We start from the raw sequence: 21,730 nt of genomic DNA on the forward strand, positions 1-21,730 counted from the left end.
TTCTCCCAACCCAGAAAGCTAACAACTCTCTCATATTTAAAATACTGGAGGAGATGTTATGTTTCTTAATTTCGACTTTGGTTAATGAAGCACATTTAAGGTATTTATAAAATCAGTGGCAAGACATTTTACTCCGTGGGTCTCTAAGAAAAGGTAATATTAGTGACTCATTACTCAAAATGCAGCTTCCTTTGTCTTCATTCTTTATCAGGATTGTCTGAGTTATGAGTCTTACCAATTATTTCTTAGACTTCCTCACTCAAAGTAGAAAATAAAAAAAGCTCTTGTGGTTGAATGCACGCACTCATTTTCTATAAACATGGTCATCAGGCTTTTCTGCAAAATAGTACATGTGCCGTGCTTAGCTACAACAGTAAAATAATTTTGATAGTACAAGTTAAAGAAATGCATGAGCATTTGCAAAAGGACATCATTTTATATTGTCAGGAAGAAAGATTTATATTCATTTACTTACACAAATAGAATTTGCATTCGAGATGTTTGTGGTCTATATCAAAATAGTGGGGAAAAAAATAAGAACAACATCGTAGCTATACATCCCAGTTTGCCTACTGAATTATTGAAATAGGCTGACTGTCCTGGTCTTATTAATAGTGACGTTTTTATTTTCGAAAGTGTTCTGGTTTGGATGTAAATTATATAGCTCCCCTCTCATGAGAGATGTGCATAATATGATTATAAAAATGATATGTTGATTATTGATTAAACAGAATGCAGACCCAAAGCAGCTTCCTCAAGACCCAGTTGGCCATCCCATCATGCATCTGTCTGGTATTAAGCATGCCACAGGTGAAGCCATCTACTGTGATGACATGCCTGCAGTGGACCGGGAGCTATTCTTGACTTTTGTAACAAGCTCAAGAGCTCACGCTAAGATTGTGTAAGTGATAAGGTTTTTACCCAGTAGACAGAAATGATTGCCTTTTTGGCCAAGTCACATTAGTGAAAAGTAACGGTTTGAAGAGGATAAGCTATTTGTTGGCAATGTCCAGTGTATTAGATTTGAAGTGAAATGGGATCAAAGTGTAGGCTTCACCACAGTTTGTCCCTCCATATAATAACTTCATTGTCCCAGGAATTTTTTCCCAATTGTCTGGCATAGAACTATTGGAGTTTTTTTTTTTTTTTTGCGGTACGTGGGCCTCTCACTGTTGTGGCCTTTCCAGTTGCGGAGCACAGGCTCCGGACGCACAGGCTCAGCGGCCATGGCTCGCGGGCCCAGCCGCTCTGCGGCATGTGGGATCTTCCTGGACCAGGGCACGAACCCTTGTCCCCTGCATCGGCAGGCAGACTCTCAACCACTGCACCACCAGGGAAGCCTTACTGGAGGGTTTTGGAGGTATCTTCTCTCTCTCATATCTTATTCTCCGATTAAGCACGTTCTCTGTGGTCTGCAGGCTGCGGGGCCACTCTGAGTAGCCCTGTTCTGTGTGTTCTTATCTAGGTCTGTGGATCTGTCAGAAGCTCTCAGCCTGCCAGGTGTGGTGGACATCCTGACTGAGGAACATCTTCATGGCATCAACTCCTTCTGCCTTTTAACCAAACCTGAGAAACTTCTATCGACAGATGAGGTACTGCATTTTTGCTTTCTGTTTTAAAAGTAACTTCCTCAGTTTATGACACTTCGTATTTTCTTAAAAGATAGCATTGAACTTGGCACATCATAAAGGATTCCAGTATTCTTTGAAGGCTTATTATAAATCACTATATTCTAATAGTGAATTAGTTCAAAAATATTCATTTTCCACGTAAGTAAAGAAGTTGACTAGTTATATAAAAGATACTTGAGTGTTTTATATTTTCTAGTAGTAAGATCATGTGTTGCTTTCATACTTATGAAAGGATATATGAGAAGAGAATAATGACTTTTGTTTTCTGATACTTTCCCTGAGAATCCCTTGCCATTGCCCCAGTCGCAGTCCAACGTCCAAGTTCAAGTGGTAGCTCCACCATGAAGTCTTTCCTTATCCTTTAATCCAGGAGTTCTCTCTCCCTCTCAGAACTCACTCTCTCTCATTCATTCATAGGCCATGTGTTCAACAGGCATCTTTTAAGTGAGCACCTACTGCCGTAGGTGAACAAGACCCCCGTGGTTCTTGCCCTTGCAGAACTTAAAGTCTGGAGGAGAAGGCAACGTGGACCTTTATTGCACTTTCTATCTTATATTGAGCTTATGTATTTATGTCTATGTCTTACCTATTTCTCCTACCTAGTAAAATGCCTTGAGTGAGAGCCCACGTCTGATTCATCAGCATATTCCATACACTGCTTCCTACAAAGCAGAGTAAATGAGCAGAGGAACAGTGATAGCATTGTTGCCATTTGAACGTTTCAAATGATTAAAACATTGACTACTGTATCTCAGGTTATCAGAAAATGCAGCAAGGGCAGTGTCCAGAAGGTTTTCTGCATAACTCCAGATTCTCAGTTCAGTGTCCAAAAGAGCTTTATCATTTGGAAGAGTCCCTGCCTCTGGCTCTCACTAGCAGACTTAGTTGATAAAAATGAAAGTTTGGTGGCTGAGAGTCTGAAGTCAAGGTTGAACCTCCCCCAAGGCAGAGGACAATGAGGACTATGGCCTTTGCGTAAATGTTAATTAACCAAGCAAAGCCCTCCTGGGCCCTGAGGTGTGTGCGCTTTGATTCTGAGCATCTCAGGGGCGTTTCTGTGTACCAGGTCACAGGGCAAGACCCACGTCTGTGGAGAGCGGAGAACAGAGCTGTTGCGCATGATTGCCTTCGTTAGTTTCATTCCTTTTTTTTAGTATTTGTCCTTAGCACGCTATATCTTTAAAAAATCATTTCATTGCAGAAATTTTAAACACACACAAAAATAGAGACTAGTACAATGAATCCCCATAGGCCCATCACCCAGCTCCAACCATTATTAACACTTGCCATTTTTGTTTCATGTGTCTCCCCACTGCCCCCGCCCACCCGTACCCAACACACTTTTGTGTGTGTGTGCTGGATTTAACTTTTCTTTAACTACCATTTTTGTTTGGTGATAAAACTACTATATGGTAATTGTAGAAAAGACCTAATAATCTAATGTCGTTCTTAAAAATGAGTGTGATTATGTTTTGATTTGGATCACAGTAAAAGGTGGGAAAGAGAATCAAAAGGTCGTACGACTTCTTCCAGTCCTGACTATTTTACCTCTCTGGAGCCTTAGTTTTGTTGTTCCCCATCCGCTTTCTACCCTGGTCCCTGGGTGACCTCCTTAGGCCGCCTACCTACGCCACCTGCTGGTGAACCGAAGAATGCTCCGGGCTCGCTCTTGGCTCCTGTAGTCACTTCTCTCTGTGAGAAGCCTGTGTGTGCTCCACCACAGTTCAGGGCAGAGATGGGCTCACCAGCAGTGCTGCGTTATCACTCTCTCCCTCCTTCCTCTCTGGGTGAGATGGTCTGTGACCTTCTGGTGCTCCCGGTTCGTGAAGGAGAAGACACTTCTCGGAATGGCCCAGCTCGTGGTGTGGCAACCCCAGGTCAAACCACGGGACTGACTCTTCTGCTGTACATGAGGCAGCCTCAGACCTGTCCCTCTTCAGCCACTGCTGCCAATGATGCAGCGCAAAGACCTGCACTCTCCCAATGCCTGAGGTCAGCACGCCAACTCTGACAGATGTGCTTCCCTACCAAAGCCTTCGTTAACCACAGCGCTGCGGTTAAGTCACACGTGAAGGGGTCATTTACTGTGTGTCTAGCTCTGTGCTAGCAGGGAGGGGGGAAATGAACGAAAGGAGAGGCCCTGGTGCCTGCCCTCCTTGGAAACAGAGGTCTTTTCTGTGTTGTAGGTATTTTGCGTGGGTGAGCTTGTCTGTGCCGTGATTGCTGATTCTGAGGTTCAGGCAAAGCGAGCTGCGCAGCGAGTGAAGATTGTCTACCGAGATTTGGAGCCACTGATCCTGACCATCGAGGTAATGAGTTCAAAGGTTGGGCCAGAAAAGCAGATTTCAGTGGCATATCACTTAAAATGCTTTTGACTGCAGAAACAGGAAAGAAAATCCAACTCAAAGTGGCTTCCAAAAAACAGGGGAGGGGCTTTGTTGGCCTCAAACTCCATCAGTGTTAGCAAGAAAGCTGATCTTCTGCCTCTCCTCCTTGCTGCCCATGGTACAGGCTTTATCTCCTGTGGTGACAGGTTGGCAGCCAGGAGCTTCCAGTTCATGTCCAGTAAGCAAGAAAGAATGCCATTGTCCCAACATCCCACGAGTCCTGGGATCCGGCCTCATCAGGCACTTAGGTCACATCCCTCTCTGGATTCATGACTGGCAAGAACTGGTGGTTACTACTGGCGGGGGGGTCAGATTTCTTGGCGGTTTATGGGCTGTATGGGGGAGTGATGGAGACCTAAACAGAAATCTGAGCACTATTTGGAAGGGGACAGGTGAAAAGAATGCTGGATGGGTAACCAACAATGTTCAGGAGAGGGGACACACCCTAGGACTCCATATACACCTTCACCCAGACTCTTTCAGGTACCCGGTGAGAACCAACAAGATGCTCTATGAAACATATATTAGAGACACTAGTTTTAGATCCTTTAATGCATATCTTAAGTAAGTATGAGAAATAGATCCTATGATGCCTACAGCTATTTTGGCAACGTAAACAAATTGGGGAACTGCTTTTCCTATCCTGTTTTTTAAAAAGGATTTTGAAATTTATAAAGGTTTTCAGACTCATCTCCATGAAATGAGTATTCTTCTGCGTATATTTCATTGGTTCTTATAATTTACTAAGTAATAAAAGCATGAAAGTTGGGAAAGCATCATGAATAGATAAGATTCAGCACATACAGACTCAGTGTAATCTCGGAATACAATATTATCTCCACAACATAATAAATAAGTTGGGCTCTAGGTGACTAGCATGCTCTGAGGCAGAAAATAAGGAAATGAGTTGGCCAAGATTAGTGTCTCCAGGAGAACTTGGCCTTGGGTATGTTTCCTATCATGCTGCTTTATGCCAAGGAACATAGAGTTTGTTTCTGGACAATGTCCTCTGTGTTCTGAAATTAAAATAAAATCATGTCAAGGAGACAAAAATATAAAAGTTTAGTTGGAGTCAAAGAGTGATTATGCTTTCCAAATTTTCCTGGCCAGTTTCAAATTCAAACATTCTGTTCCCTTCTTAAACCCTTTTCATTCATATGTTGCCTGCTCTGCTTGCTTACTTTATACATTCCTTCCTCAACATTTTGTTTTAGAGTTAGGCTTATTTCTTAGTAAGAAATTATGTCCGTAACACTTTATCAAAAAATCTTGTTTGTAATTCTTTGCCCAATCCCGGTAGCTAAATATCTTCCCTTCCCCCTCACCCCGCTTTCCAGCCAAATAAAACTCCAAATAAGCAAATAGATACCACTCTCTTCCCACCCCTTCCCCCCACAACTTGGACCGGCACATCTCTAATTGTCTGCCAGAGAATCCCAGCATCGAATACCAAACTTTGACATCGTGGAAAAGAACTACCTCATGTTTATATCAGAGGTTAAGCTCTCCAAGGTTAATCAACTAGATCAAGTAGATTTAATCAAACTGTATAGCAAGGAAATATGCCCTGCTCCCTACACATTACAGTTCTTTTTATCACTTTGCTGACCAAGAAATATTCAGGAAATTAGCTCCAAGTTACTCAAAGAGCAAGCAGCAAGGGAAGTGGAAAAAGATTAAACTTTAAAAAAAATTGGATTTATAAAACTTAATTTCTGTTTTGAACCTAGAATATCTGAGTCTTAGATTAATAAGAAAATCATATGAATTGATTCCATTAGGAAGTGTGTTATCAATCAAAATAGGATAAAAACAAATGGATCTCCATCACTATCACTACTGTTTAACCTAGCCTATGCTTTTTTGAATTTTTAATAGTTTGGATGGGGAAATGCTATCAAAACTCTTGGCTCACGGGGTCAGGCTGATGACCATGGTGAGAAAACTATGCTCTCGACCAGAATCTTTTATCAATCGTCATGGTCAACAACGTGACCATAGCTAATACCTAGAGTTCTCTGTGTGTTTACCTTGTTCTAAGCAGGTTTCCTTCATTAACTCACTAAACACTCACAACAGTCCTATGAGGTAAAAACTGTTATTATCCCCATTCTGATGCAGAAGCTGAAAGACACAGTTACCCAAGGTCCAGCAGCTGGTTAGCAATAGAAGCGATCAACAGACACTCTATCAAAGACCCTTGGCCCCATGGTAGTAGAAAAAAACCAACCCACTTTTTGAATGGGGGAAATGGCAGGATCACAATAGAACATCCCGTAAGGTATACTGATAGGTCTAGACACCGATTGGTGGCCAGAGGGAACCAGAGTTAGGAGAATCCCTAGCCACCAGCAGGCTGGAATTTCATAGATGGACAATAATCCATTGTAGAAATGCTGGTAGGAGCTGGCATGTCACGTTTGCCAAGGACCCAGGGATTACAGCAAGATGAATTCCTAAGGATAGGTAAGAAAACCAACCTAGATTATTATAGCTACATCCCTGATTATGTGTACCTACTACTGTACCCCTTCAGTAGGCATCTGGGAGAAGCCATTAGGAACCAGAATATAAGTGGATTTGTGGTACCCACTCTGGACTTGTAATGGAATCTTTCTTCCAGGGCTGGAAGTCCCAGGTGCAAATGCTGTACTCATACCCCCAGAGGAGCTTGGGACTGGCAGGCAAGGCCACCATGTCCTTATCACTAGAGTGTCTTCTGCTAACACTGACAGAGCTCTTATTATATGCCATGTAAGCTCTTTCATGCCTCATTTCATTCTTTTCTTTCCACAACCCTATTGGAGCTATGTGCACAACTCTACCTTCATTTTACAGATGGGGCTCAAAGAGGTGAAGTAATAGACCCACAGTCAAACAGCTGGTAAATGGAGAAAATGGACACAACTCCGACTGGGTCCAGAGCCCAAGATCTAAACCCCTGTGCCTTGTTACATTGGCTGCATAACATGGGCTGTGGAATGAAAAGAATAATCTGCCTGGAAATATTAGTTCCGTAATGGGACCACCTGGTGCTAGGTGTTTTCTGAGCATACTTTTTTTTTTTTTGATGCGGACATTTGCATTTGCTCCATGGGGAGTCTTTCTGCAGCCTGGTTCTCAGCTCAGCTCATGCGATTCCAGAGCAAGAGAAGCAACTCAGACGATGCAGCATCACATGTGGCTACTGCTGTCGGGGGCTGGGTCCCTTGCCCCGGGGGCCTCACTTTTCTGTTCTCTTTCTAGGATGCTATACAACACAAGTCCTTCTTCAAGAAAGAAAGGAAACTGGAGTATGGAAATATTGATGAAGCATTTAAAATGGTGGATCAAATTCTTGAAGGTAAAACTATCTGAAAAGAATGATGAGAGGGGAAGCAACCCCGGCCTGCCCAGTTGTTATACAGAGGGTGTCTGTTTTCCTGAAGGTCTGGAAACTGAGGCTCAGAGTGGTGAAGGAGCACCGTCATACAACAGCCACTAAGCCACGAAGCATTGTGGATTGGGTAGCTTTTTTAAGGATTTCCAAAGCCCATGTTTCTTTCTGTTTCATCCTTTCTGACTTCTCCCTCCCCCCTCCATCTCTGCTTTCTCCTTCCTTTCTTCTTTCCCTCCCTGTCTCCTTCCCCCACTTCCTTGCAGACTTCCTTTAGTTATGTATATATGTAACGAAAATTAAATTTCCCTCTTGGAAATCAGTTGATTTGAACTTTCCAATAAAATGTTTGTAACTTTTTATTTTGAAATAGTTTTGAATTTCAGAAAAGTTGCAGAAACATTAAAGAAACTCCTAATTATCCAGATTCCCCAATAGACATTTCATGACACTTGCTTTATCATTCTCTGTGTGTGTGTGTCTCTGTCTCTCTGCCTGTCTCTGTCTCTCTCTATATATATAAAGAGAGACATATACACACACACATACACACACACACATTTTTTTCTGAGCCATTTGAGAGTAAGTTACTGACTTGATGCCTCTCTCCTCCTAAATACCAGTGTCCATTTTCTAAGAACAAGGATATTATCTTACATAAACATACAGTTTTTAAAATCAGAACATTAACACTGACATAATACTATCATTTAATCTACATACTTTATTTGAATTTTGCCATTTGTCTTAGTGATGTCCTTTATAGCAGGAACAGAAGTGATTTACCGTGGGTCTTAGATATGCCGTGCTGTAAAATCTATCCCTAATGCCTGTCATGCAAGACCTGATTAACCCAGATGTGTTGCTGGGTGGGTATGGGCTGTCTGTACCATATCTCAGGGCAGAGAATAAGTCATTTGCATCTCCTGTCTTCAAGTGAATTTCCAGGATATTAGCCTCAAGTGCATGCTAGATGCTACCATCTCCTTAATTTTTCTCTCCAACCCTGATCTCAAGCACAGGAAGAGTCCTAAAACATACCATCCCAGAGCTGTGCCATATATAATCAGTAAGTTCAGCCACTGAGCTGAAAGCCTGTCATGTCTCTTCACTCCATGGCTGTATAAAACCTGAAGCTGGTCGGAGCTGAGTGGATAATGTCACCTGGAAGCTGTAGCAAAGACACCTTGTACTGTCACCCTGCCAGTATTCCTTGGCATCCTGTCTTACTAGCTGTGTGACTTTGCAGGGCACTTCTCTGGGCTCAGTCTCCTTGTTTCAAAACCACATGGATAGGGGCTTCCCTGGTGGCACAGTGGTTGAGAGTCCACCTGCCGATGCAGGGGACACGGGTTCATGCCCCGGTCCAGGAAGATCCCACATGCCGCGGAGCGGCTGGGCCCATGAGCCATGGCCGCTGAGCCTGCACGTCCGGAGCCTGTGCTCTGCAGCGGGAGAGGCCACAACAGTGAGAGGCCCGCGTACCGCAAAAAAAAAAAAAAAAAAAATCACATGGATAAAATAATACTGACTTCAGTGACCCATTATGAAAATTATAAGAGATAATAAATGTGTTCTTGTCACAAAGCTTGGGGCATAGTAAGAGAGCCATAACTGTGAACAATAATTATTATTAGGTTTGGATATTTTTGTTGTTCTGTAGAAAAGGTTGTCTACTATTGAGGGAACACACCGGCAGGTGTTCATCTATCAAACTCAGTGTTTCCCAGTTTTTCACACTAGAAGATGCTTCTAAGACCTGCCTGGAGATTCCTGTGGGTTTTTCTTGGAATTCTGGAGTTGAAAGACCCAGGGTAGCCCAGGAATTTGTTTTTGATAAATTTTAATTGTGCTCCAGGTGATTCTTAGGGTTAGTAAAATCTAGCAAACATTCATAGGGTGAGTTTGTTTTGTGGGAGAACAGAAGGAAGGAGCATTTTTGCACAGAGGCCCTGGCGAGAGCATCTTGGAAATATCGATATTTAGGGAAGTTCTTCCACTTGTGCCATAAAATGTCCTTGCTCTGTTCTTTCCATAATATGTTTGTGTGAGGATTCAGTTATTGTATTTTTACTCAACATCTTATTTAATTATTTGATTTAGTTAGGTGAAAGTTGTTCATTCTGTCTCTTACTTGAATTTTAACTTCCCATACCCTATCGACAAGTATAAAAGTGAACAGCAAGCTCTAAAAGGGACATTTATACTACTTTTAAGTTTTCATCCTCTTGACTCACTGGTTTGAGGGGTTTTATTCTTACTCTGCAGTTGTCATTTGGATGAAGAATTTTTGACTACTTGTTTCAATGAGAGATAACTGGAGGTACTGATCATAATAGCACTTAATTGCCCCTTAGGAAAATAGATGCTCCAAGGAAAAGCATATTTAAAAGATTAAATATGTCGAGCATCACATCAAGTCTTAGACCGTGTTCTTGAAGGGAATGATATTATTGTTGGCTTTTACCAACTGTGCAGATGTATCTCAGCCCTACGTAACGCTGGTGTCGTAGCCCCAGAGGGGCATTAAAGAACACAGTTTACAGATGAGCCCGCTAAGTCTAGAGAGGCAGACAGTTGACCAGGAATCAAATCTATCTACGTTTCCCACCTCTGAAGTTAGCGTTCTCTCCTCTGCATTACACCGCTTCTCATTCATCTCTTTAAAATTCTGTGATCTTGGTTGAGCTTTACACTGACGATTTCGTAGCAGGATTTGCAGGAGATCTCGAAGCCCTGAAACTGGGATTGTCTTCCCCACACCCTGTCCTGTTGGGCATAGTACAGAGAGACTCCTTCTTATCTTAATGGCTTTTCATCTTTAAGGAACTCATTAAAATGTAAATACGCCTAAAGGAATCACTCCTAAACCCATACTGGGGTAACATTTTATCTCAGGGGTTAGTTGAACAAATTGATTTCCAACCGAGAGAGTTGAGAGCAACACTGTGGGGTGAGGAGAGGGCACCGTGCGTCCAGGGCTATGGGGCTGGGCAGCGCAATGTACCAGGGCCCTAAAACATTGCCTATCTTACAGGTTTAAGTAGAAACAGCTCTGTCTAATACTTTTTAGCTCTGTATTTTTTTCAATGAAGTAGATACTTAACCAAATTAATTCTGAGTGGATAGGTGAAATCACTCATATTGCAAACCATGGATTTTAGCCTCCTGACAAATGGGTTTTTCAATGTACATTTTTGATAAGAGCTTAGATTGAAATTGAGATCTGGGTTCTTGACATTTTAATTTTTATGTTTTATAAAAGAAGTAGAATCTGTTTGTTCTTCTGTACTCTTTCTTTACTCAGATTTTGGATGAGATAGGAAGTCCAGATTCTAATACAAAAAATTTCCTTGGGAATCTCCCTCAAATAATTTACAAATCATTCTTATTGGGTACATTTTTAATTTTTAAAAGTCCTGCCTTCCACTTAACATGATGACTGACGTTGTCGTATTGTGTTGTTTTTTCTTCTGTTTTTCAAACAGTTTTTAGAATTCCACTTTGATTTATGAATAGTGGTTTGAGTGTATTTCTTTGTGAATTTTTTTAGTGGTAGTTCTAGAAGTGAAATTTAAATTACAGTATATCTGGTGGCAACACGTTATCAATTTGAGTAAAGTATAGAAACCTTACCTCCCTTTACATCCTTTTCCTCTCCCTTATTTAAATACAATTGTCTTTAAAAATTTATTCTTCATGCATTGAAAATCACCTGAAGCAATGTTATAATTTTGTTTCAAATACAATTTAGAAAACTCAAGAGGAGAAGGAGAGTCTATTGTGTTTGCCCATTGTTGTCTGCTTACCATTTCTCTCTCACCTTCCTGATGTTCCAAGATTCCTTTAAAAAAAAAAAAAAACTTTCCTGTTTGTTTCAAGAACTCTTAGCCAGTCATTCGTTTTGATAGGTCTGTTGCAGACAAACCCTCTCAGCTTTCCTTCATCTGAGAATGTCTTTTTTTTTTTTTTTTTTTTTTTTTGCAGTACGTGGGCCTCTCACTGTTGCGGCCCCTCCCATTGCGGAGCACAGGCTCCGGACACACAGGCTCAGCGGCCATGGCTCATGGGCCCAGCTGCTCTGCGGCATGTGGGTTCCCGGACCGGGGCACGAACCCGTGTCCCCTGCATCAGCAGGCGGACCCTCAACCACTGTGCCACCAGGGAAGCCCCCATCTGAGAATGTCTTTTTAGTTTCTTTTTTATCCTTGAAAGATATTTTCACTGAATATAGAATTCTGAATTGACAGGTCTTTTAGCACTTGAAGAAAGATGTTGTACCAGTTCTTCTGGCCTCCATGGTGTCTGATGAGAAATCTGCTGTCTTTTGAAGTATTTTTCCCCAGTAGGAGAGGCAGTGTTTTTCTCTCTCTTCTTTCAACATATTTTGTTTTTAGTTTTCAGAAGTTTGACTGTGATGTGTCTTGGCATGAGTTTCTTTGGTTTATCTTCTTCGGGATTTACTCAGCTTCTTAAATCTGTAAGTTGGTGTCTTTCACCAAGTTTGGGAAATTTTCACATATTACATCTTCAAATACTCGACTTTAATGACACAAATGTTCAGACTTTAATTTTAATCACAAATGTTTCTGAGGCTCTGCTCATTTTCTTTTCAGTCTATTCTCTCTATTGCTCAGGTTGAGCAATTTCTATTGTTCTGTATTCTTGTTCCCTGATGATTCCCACTGTTCTCTCTATTCTGTTGTTGAGCTCATCCACTGAGCTCCTTATATTTTGAGTGTTGTATTTCTTAGTTCTAAAATTTCCATTTTGTTCTTTTATATCTTCTGTTTCTTTGCTGAGATTTTCTATTTTTTTCATTTGTTCTGAGTGTTTATGTAAATTAAATCATTTTTATGATGGCTGCTTTAAAATCCTTGACAGATAGTTCCTACATCTGTGTCATCTCACTGTTGGCATCTGTTGATTGTCTTTTCTCATTCAAGTTGAGTTCTTGGTATGAATTATTTCTGATTTTATCTGGTTCACTTTGGATATTATGTTGTAAGACTTTGGATCTTATTTAAATCATCTGTTTTACCAGAACTCCTCTGACCCTGTGTTGGAATGAATGGGGGGTGATGTCTTGTTATTGCCAGGTGGAGCATGGAAGTCCAGGTTCCCTGTAGGGTCCCCATTAACACCACCCCAGTGGAAGGTTTGGGGTACCTCATCACAGCTTGATAAGGGTGGAAGTCTAAGCTCCCCACTCAACTTTTGCAGACAGAGATAGGTCCGCAGTTTTTTCTGTAGTGTTTGGCTAGAGCAGAGTAGGTATTACATAAAAGTTTTCTGTCTTGATAGGCTTCCGCTTTCCTCGTCCTTTGGCTAGAGAAAGTAGGCTTTTCTTGGGGGATTTTTTTTCTCTTTGCCTGTTGGTGTTTCTGGATTTCTGCTTCCCTGGCACCAAGTCTGGGATATATGAAGCAAAGAATAACAAAACCCACTGAACTCAACATTGTGTCTTTCCTTGGGTCCCAAAGTTCCTAGCTGGTTTGCCTTCTCCTCTACTTCTCAGAACCTTCTTATGTTTCTTTTATTACATATAATGTCCAGAATTGTTAGCTGTACTTAGAAGAAGGAACAGGGAGAAATGCATCTACTCCATCTTGTCTTGGAACTGGAATTCTCCTTGCTGTAGTATTTTGACTCTGAAAAGTCACACATCTTTCTCTATCACTCTGAGACCTACCATGCTGGCAGACATGACACATTCCCCTGCAGAACTCTACTTCAAATATGCAGGTATAATAAAAGCTAAATATTGTTGTTTGTGGCTCTTTACCGTGTAACCCACTGCCCCAGCAGAAGCACTGTCAGTGGAATTTCTCTGTAATGAGATAACATCTGAGGGGTGCTACCTGTCCTATCTCACTGCCTCCTTGATTCTGGAATATTTTCGTCTAACAGGTGAAATACACTTGGGAGGTCAAGAACATTTTTATATGGAAACCCAAAGCATGCTTGTTGTTCCCAAAGGAGAGGATCAAGAAATTGATGTCTACGTGTCCACACAGTTTCCCAAATACATACAGGTAATGTGGGGACCATTATGGAGGGGACATGGCTAAGTGGTTTCTGTCAATAAGATATACCAAGAACAATTTAGAACATTTTAGAAACTGAAGGAGTTTGGAATACTAATAGCCATATCCATTTGGGTATTAATAACCATACAACTTTAAAACTTTTAAGATAGTATTATGAAAGTAATGGCCTTCTGTTTGTGGATCTGTAACTTTAAAATCAGTTATGGGATCAGCCGGTCTCTTTTTCTATACTCTTGGCACTGTTAAGAACATGAAAGAAATGATGACTGTAGTCAACACTGCTGTATTATATATGAAAGTTGTTAAGAAACAGATCCTAAGAGTTCTTGTCACAAGGAGAAATTTTTTTCTTTTAATTGTATCTATATGAGATGGTGGATGTTAACTAGACCTATTGTGGTAATCAATATATGTAAATCAAACCATCATGCTGTGTACCTTAAACTTATATAGTGATGTATGTCAATTATTGCTCAACAAAACTGAAAAAAAACCCAAAATTTAACAAAGGAAGGCCTGCCCTCCAAAACTTACAGTCACCTAACTCACACGAAGCAATTAGGAAACAGTATTGGGCAGAATGCAAGCAACAAACTCAGAATTTACATAGGTGGAAGAATTAAGGGAATGGAGGTTTGTGAAGCCCGAGAATCATCCAGGAAGTCTCATGAAGATGAAGTCTTAAACTGGGATTTACAGTGGGAATGAGGTTTGTCTAGATGGTGAGAGGAGAAGCCATTTCCAGGGAGTTCCACACCAAGATCAAATGCCACTCATTCATTCATTCATTCATTCACTTGTCCCTTCTGCAAACCCTTTTTGCCTGTGTCCTATATGCCAGGCAGCACGCGTGTAAAGAAGGAGGAATAATACGAAGACTGCCCAAGCTGGATGTGCCTGGGGTGGCCGGTTTAAGCATCAGGGTGAAAGTAAGGGGAACAAACACTGGGGTCTTGATTCAGTAGGTCACAAGGAGCCAGTGTCATTACCAGAGCAAGTAGGAATGTGGGAATGTGGAGAATGAGGCCTCTTAGAAGGTGGAACACTAAGAAGGATCAGGCGAACTCCATTCCATTCCTGTTCTGCCTCTCACTCCCTGTGTGACGTTGGTCCCATCACTTCATTCCTCTTGGGCTCCCCACGTATAAAAATGAGTTATTAAGACTTAATGACCTGGACTTCCCTGGTGGTGCAGTGGTTAAGAATCCACCTGCCAATGCAGTGGACATGGCTTCAAGCCCTGGTCCAGGAAGATCCCACATGCCATGTAGCAACTAAGCCCATGCACCACAACTACTGAGCCTGCGCTCTAGAGCCCATGTGCGACAACTACTGAGCCCGCGCGCCTAGAGCCCATGCTCCGCAATAAGAGAAGCCACCGCAATGAGAAGCCCGCACACCGTAACGAAGAGTAGCCCCCGCTTGCCGCAACTAGAGAAAGCCTGCGCGCAGCAACAAAGACCCAGTGCAGGCAAAAATAAAAAATAAAAGTAAGAACAAATAAATAAATAAATAAACTTATAACAGCAACAACAAAAAAGACTTAATGACCTCAAACATTAGGATGGCAAGGAAGAGCAAGGCCTACATCCAGGAAAGACCCACCAGCCACTGAATCCAAATGGGAGGTGAGGAGTGCTCATTCTCCAGTGGAGACAGTGGTGTGCAGGGAAAAGACCCAGTCTGAGAGAGGCTTGGAAGGCCACGAAATCTCACTGCTGCAGGAAACATATCCCTAGGGGTTAGTCTGAAAAGGATACCTTGGGTGTAGTTCATGGGGAAAAATGTTTTTTAATTTTATTATCACAAAAATATCTCGTTGATATTGGAAGGACTACTTAATATTAATGATAGTGTTGGTGCTGTCATTACAGCTAAATACTACTGAGATCAGCATGGATGCATGCTTAGGTTACTGGAAATCATCCCATTATTTAGTATAAGCACACAATTTGTGTATCATGTACAACATTAAGGGATCAAAATGTGTAAGGACTATTCCCACTCCCTTGCTGCAGATGGGTCACATTAATGAGAACTGTTATCATTCACAGGACATAGTTGCTTCAACCTTGAAGCTCCCAGCTAACAAGGTCATGTGTCATGTAAAGCGTGTTGGCGGGGCTTTCGGGGGGAAGGTGATGAAAACTGGCATCATGGCAGCCATCACCGCATTTGCTGCAAACAAGTAAGTGGGGAAAATCTGTTAAGTAGACTAAAAATAAAATGAGGTCACATTGAATATTTTCAACATTGCGGTTAAGGAGGAAGAATCTGGGTCAAGGTTATTTAAAATCACATATAATATACAAATATACAAACAAGCTGCCAGCTTGTTACAACTTCTTTCTTTTATATTGTCAAACTACATACTATAAAAACAAAAATGAGAATCAATTACTGAAAAGAGTAAAAACCACAGTAAAATATATAATACCTGGAGAGTAGACAGAAGCAGATCCTGAAAGGGTGGGGTTACTTGTCCTTAGCACCTGTATATCTACATAGGTCAGCTCAACCTTTTGAGGTAGACATTTATATCTATCTATATATCTACACCTGTACATATCTCAAAAGGTTTATATACATATAGATAGATATAAATATGTGTATCTCTAAAGGTGTGTGTGTGTGTGTGTGTATTTTTTCCCCTTAATTTAAATGGAAAATTTGCTTCTGTTAGGCTTACCTTTATTTATAGTACCATTTTCCTTTAAGGGCGTCAGAATATAACCATAGGAAATTGTCTTTGGAACAGGCACACCTTTATTTCTTAGCTTAATTTCTTTGCTAAGTAATGTACGTCAGTTCCTCTGCCCCATGACACAAAAAGACCTTCATTCCAGACCTGTCTTATCAGGGAATACTTGGCAGTCAGACACCACTTGAGTTCCTCCATTTGTAACCATCTATAATGTGGCCTTGGGACTGTTTGCCTGTCATGGAGGGGATTATCACAGTGGGAAATAACCCCAAAGCAATACCCCAGAGCCTTGGGCCCGACAGCCCTCTTGCATAAGTAGTGAGTGCCAGGCACTGTGCCCTGACCCAAAGGAAGAGGAGGTCACTGGTGTATGCCTGAGAGCAGCACAGCCTGGGCTCAGGGAGTCACTCTGCTGTTCTGCAGTGTGTGTGGATGCCACCAGGCTCTCACTAGGAGTTACATAAACCCCAGATAATACCTGTTAGGTAAAAGAGTTTACCTCTCCCGATTTTTTTTTCTTTCCTGTTTTAGGCATGGTCGTGCAGTCCGCTGCATTCTGGAACGAGGAGAAGACATGTTAATAACTGGAGGCCGCCACCCTTACCTTGGAAAGTATAAAGTGAGTAGAAGGATGGGGGATTTATGTTGTAAATATAACATTACAGAAATGCAGAGGGCAGCATCTGGCTACTCTCTACTGGGGAATAACAGTGAGCAGATCAACAAATTGTGTGTCACACTTTCTCTTCCTCGTGCTAACTGATTACTGGCTGGTTCAGTGAAGCTTCTCTGCTTCCCTCAAAGATATCAGTTTGTGGAAAAAGTACGAGCTGGTATTGGCTGCTACAGAGAGCATAGCTGGAAAACATGTGAGTATATACATACGTCCATGAAAGTGGATCTGATAACCACACTATGCCCACAGTTTTGTACGTGGGAGGTAAAAACAGAATAATTTCTGTAACAATAATGTTATGCGAAGTTGCAAATGCTTGCCAACAGCTTTCTCATTTATCAATATGTCAAAGATATTTTGGTAAAACTCTGTACCAGAAATTCCTAATTCGTAGAAAAGTTTCCGTAGCAGAAAATAAGTATTCTTTTGCTTTATAAGAAATAAGTTTACTTGTCAGAATGGGCTAACTGCTCTAACAACTAAAAACTCTCTGGGGGGCTTACCTGGTGGCGCAGTGGTTGGGAGTCTACCTGCCAATGCAGGGGACACGGGTTCGAGCCCCGGTCCGGGAGGATCCCACATGCCACGGAGCGGCTTGGCCCGTGAGCCATGGCCGCTGAGCCTGCGCGTCCGGAGCCTGTGCTCCGCAACGGGAGAGGCCACAACAGTGAGAGGCCCGCGTACCGCAAAACAAAACAGAACAAAACAAAAAAAACTCTCTGGGACTTAGACCTTTTTTGTGTTAACTCTTGCTCAAGTAACAGCCCAGTGTAATCAGAGGAGGGTGGGAGGTGGGCGGAGAACAGGAGAGAACCCTGCTGCACAGAATCGCTCATGGACTCAAGCTTTTTCCATCTAGTAACACCACCATCCTCCCCTCAGACCGCACTGTTGAATACGGAAGCCACTAGGCACATACGGCTATTTAAATTTAAATCTACTAAGTTAAATGAAAGTTAAAATTCAGTTCCAGGGCTTCCCTGGTGGCGCAGTGGTTGAGAGTCCGCCTGCCGATGCATGGGACTCAGTTTCATGTCCCGGTCCGGGAAGATCCCACGTGCCATGGAGCGGCTGGGCCCGTGAGCCATGGCCGCTGAGCCTGTGCGTCCGGAGCCTGTGCTCCGCAACGGGAGAGGCCACGACAGTGAGAGACCCGTGTACTGCAAAAAAAAAAAAAAAAAAAAAAAAAAAAATTCAGTTCCACAGTTGCATTAACTATATTTCAAGTGCTCAATAACCACCTGTGGCTAGTGGCTGCCATATAGGACAGGCAAATAGAGAACATTGCCATCATCACAGGAAGTTCCATTCGTTAGCACTGCCCTAAAGACTCTTTGTCCTCCAGTGGATTTTCTGCAGAGGGCAGCAGACAAGGGAAGGGAAGGGAAGAGAGGGAGCAGAGTGTTCTGTGGGAGATGTTTTGAGCACCAGGCCTGGAAGTGGTGGCCCTTGCTTTAATCGCCACATTATTGGCCAGAACTTTGCCACCTAACTGCAAGGGAGCATGGGAAATGTAGTCTTCCTGCATGCCCAGGATGAAAGACAACAGGATTTGTTGAACACATCACATCGTTTCTACCACAACTGGTGTACCTGCATACATATTGTTAGAAGATAACGAATGTATCTATTTCAACTTACATTCACCCTAAGCTATATTTTGAATTGGGTTTAGTGCAACATAGATTTATTAGAGCAACCTTTGTCCTGAAGGAGGCCACATTTTAGCCGTTGAGGGGGAAATAAGACTTACACATATGAAGTCATTATGAAAACATAATAATCTCAGGTTAAAGGAGGAGGTGCACATAGTAAAACTATGGGGAGAGATGAATATGAGTTGGAGTGTGTACAGGAAACTTCTTAGAGAAGGTGAAACGTAAATGACCTTCAAGAATGGATTGGCAGAAAGAAGGCATACCAGGTGGTGGGAATAGTAGCAGCATAAATGCAGAGGTGGGATACACGTGGCCTGTTTGATAGGGGCAGGAATAAGGGGAGAAGGGGAATTAGAGCACAGAGCGCTTACTGGAAAGTAATGGGAAATAAGGTGGGTTGGGTTAGGTGATGCCAGACTCAGAGTGGCCTGAGAATCCCAGGATGGGGGGTTAAACTTGATCTCATAAGATACAGTGAGACTGAGTAGATGCTTGACCAGTCAAGTGTCATAACCAAACATGGGCACTTTGAGGGGGAGAATATGATGGCACTGGGCAGGACGACCTAGCGAGGAGGGAGGACGCACACCACCTGGGGGCAGCTGATGCTTTCAGACATGAAGCAGTTGGGGTCTGGCTATGATAGGAAGATGTAGAAAAAGAGCTGGGTCCAAGAGCTATTATAAAATAAAATAGAATTCGGTGACAAACTTAGCAAAATATAATGGAGAATAAAAACCACAAACATGCCTTGGAGGTTTCTGATAGAAAGAGCCAAGTTGGAAGGAGGAAACAGTCTAGATGGACAGGGATGAGTTTATTTGTGTGTTTGGAGAAGAAGTGACAGTGGGACATTTAAAAGTGGAAATGTCCTTTATCGATATGGGACTTTATTGAAACCATCAGCGTAGTGATGATTAAAACCTTGAGAAAATAATGTGTTCTGATGGAGGGTAGTATGAGGACAGGAGATGGTATTAATAATATTTACAGTAGTATTATTTAGGATACTTGCTAGGTTTCAGTCACTGGCTTATGATTTTCCCTGCATTACCTTACTTATTGCCAGGTCACAGATAGTCAGAGAGGTTATATGACTTGCCCGAGATCACAGAGTGGGTTAAGTGGCAGAACCAGGACTCAGACTTAAACTGCTGAATTCACAGTTCATGCCCTTGACTTCGGTTTGAATTTGGTTCCAGTCAACAAAAATCATTAAAATAAACTTTACTTTTATTATTATTATTATTTTTTTTTTTTTTTGGCTACGCCACATGGCTTGCGGGATCTTAGTTCCCCGATCAGGGATCGAACCCAGGCCCCGGCAATGAAAGCACAGAGTCCTAACCACTGGAGCACCAGGGAATTCCCAAAATGAACTTTAATAAGTTCAGAAATATTGAATACATCTTAAAAGCAAGGAAGATATTTATTTAAAAGACCTCCAGCAACACCAAATGCTGCTGAGAATTGTGATGAAATTGGGCCCTATGAGAAAAATGTGCAGAGTCCATTACGTGCAGGCCACCAGATTTGGAGATTAGAAGATCGCTGGCTTTAGGGGAAAAGGTTTTGGTGGAAATATGAGGATGGGAGTCAGAATTCAAGAGCTTATGGTGAGAAAAAGAGGTCAAGAAATATGCAGTTGATTTGCTTTAGGAGGAGAAAAAAGATTGAACAGTAGTGACAGATTAAACAGGAGGGGTTTTTTGTGTGTTTGTTTTGCTTTTATATCTTTCTCTATCCTTCCTTTTTTATTGTTATTATTTTTATTTGTGGCAAAATACACATAACATAAAATTTACTATCTTAACCTTTTTTTTTTTTTTTTGCGGTACGCGGGCCTCTCACTCTTGTGGCCTCTCCCGTTGCGGAGCACAGGCTCCGGATGCACAGGCTCAGTGGCCATGGCTCACGGGCCAAGCCGCTCCGTGGCATGTGGGATCCTCCTGGACCGGGGCACGAACCCGTGTCCCCTGCATCAGCAGGAGGACTCTCAACCACTGAGCCACCAGGGAAGCCCAATCTTAACCATTTTTAAGTGTACAGTCCAGTGGCATTATTAAGTACAGTCACATTGTTGTGCAGTCATCACCATCCATCTCTGGAATTCTTTTCACCTTGCAAAAGTGAAACTCTGTACCCATTAAGCAATAACTCCCCATTCCTTCCTCTCCCAACAGCCCCAGGAAACCACCATTCTACTGTCTGTCTCTGTGCATTGGAGTACTTTGGGTGCCTCACATAAACAGAACCATACAGTGTTTGTCCTTTTGTGACTGACTTATTTCACTTAGCATAATGTCCACAAAGTTCATCCATGTTGTAGCATGTGTCAGAATTTTTCCCTTCCTTTTTTTTGGCTGAATAATATTCCATCGTATGTATATGCCATATTTTGTTTCTCCACTCATTTATTGATGGACACTTGAGTTGCTTCTACCCCTTGTGAATAATGTTGCTGTGAACATAGGTATACATATATCTCCCTGATATCCTGCCTTCAACTCCTTTGGCTAAATACCCAGTTGCACCATTTTACCTTGCCACCAAGAGTGCACAAGGGTTCCAGTTTCTCCACGTCTGCACCAACACATTGTTTTGTTTCTGTTTTTTGGGTTTTTTTTTTTTTTGCTATAGTAGCTATTCTAATGGATGTGAGGTGGTATCTTATGGTTTTGATGGCATTTCCCTAATTATTAGTGATGCCGAGAATCTTTTCATGTGCTTGTTACCCATTTTGTATATTTTCATTGGAGAAGTGTCTATTCAAGTCCTTTGTCTACTTTTTAATCAGGTTGTTTGGGGCTTTTTGTTGTTGAGTTGTAGGAGTTCTTTATACATCCCAGATATTAACCCCTTATCAGATATATGGTTTGCAAATATTTTCTCCCATTCTCTGGATTGCCTTTTCACTCTGTTGATTGTATCCTTTGATACTGGGAAGTTTTAAATTTTGATATAGTCCAATTGATCTGTTTTTTCTTTTGTTGCTTATGCTCTTGGTGTCTTATCCAAGAAATTGTCAAATCTAATGTCATAAAATTTTTCATCTATATGTAGAGGGTTCACAAGTGACAGAGTAAACTTTAGAGAGACTTGGTCCCCAGAACCAGTATCAAAGGTCCATTCTCTTTCCCCAGGCTGGATTCATGCACGATGGCAGAATCCTGGCCCTGGATGTGGAGCATTATGGCAATGGAGGTGCCTCCCTGGATGAGTCGTTACTTGTAAGTGTTTTAATGAGC

At 41.9% G+C, this 21,730-nt stretch overlaps 1 protein-coding gene across 2 annotated transcripts in view; it reads left to right on the plus strand.

Moving 5' to 3' along the window:
• Positions 1-21,730, plus strand: part of AOX1 (aldehyde oxidase 1) — a 77,151-nt gene that overhangs the window by 30,201 nt on the left and 25,220 nt on the right. For both annotated transcript variants that reach the window (XM_081242430.1, XM_081242431.1), the window contains 8 exons: positions 732-901; positions 1,466-1,592; positions 3,818-3,940; positions 7,265-7,361; positions 13,305-13,429; positions 15,499-15,632; positions 16,680-16,767; positions 21,626-21,712. In XM_081242430.1, coding sequence (XP_081098556.1) covers positions 732-901; positions 1,466-1,592; positions 3,818-3,940; positions 7,265-7,361; positions 13,305-13,429; positions 15,499-15,632; positions 16,680-16,767; positions 21,626-21,712 — 951 coding nt within the window. The remainder of the gene's footprint in view (positions 1-731; positions 902-1,465; positions 1,593-3,817; positions 3,941-7,264; positions 7,362-13,304; positions 13,430-15,498; positions 15,633-16,679; positions 16,768-21,625; positions 21,713-21,730) is intronic.

This window comes from Mesoplodon bidens (genome assembly GCF_964165515.1).
Source record: "Mesoplodon bidens genome assembly, chromosome: 8".
Lineage (NCBI taxonomy): Eukaryota > Metazoa > Chordata > Mammalia > Artiodactyla > Ziphiidae > Mesoplodon > Mesoplodon bidens.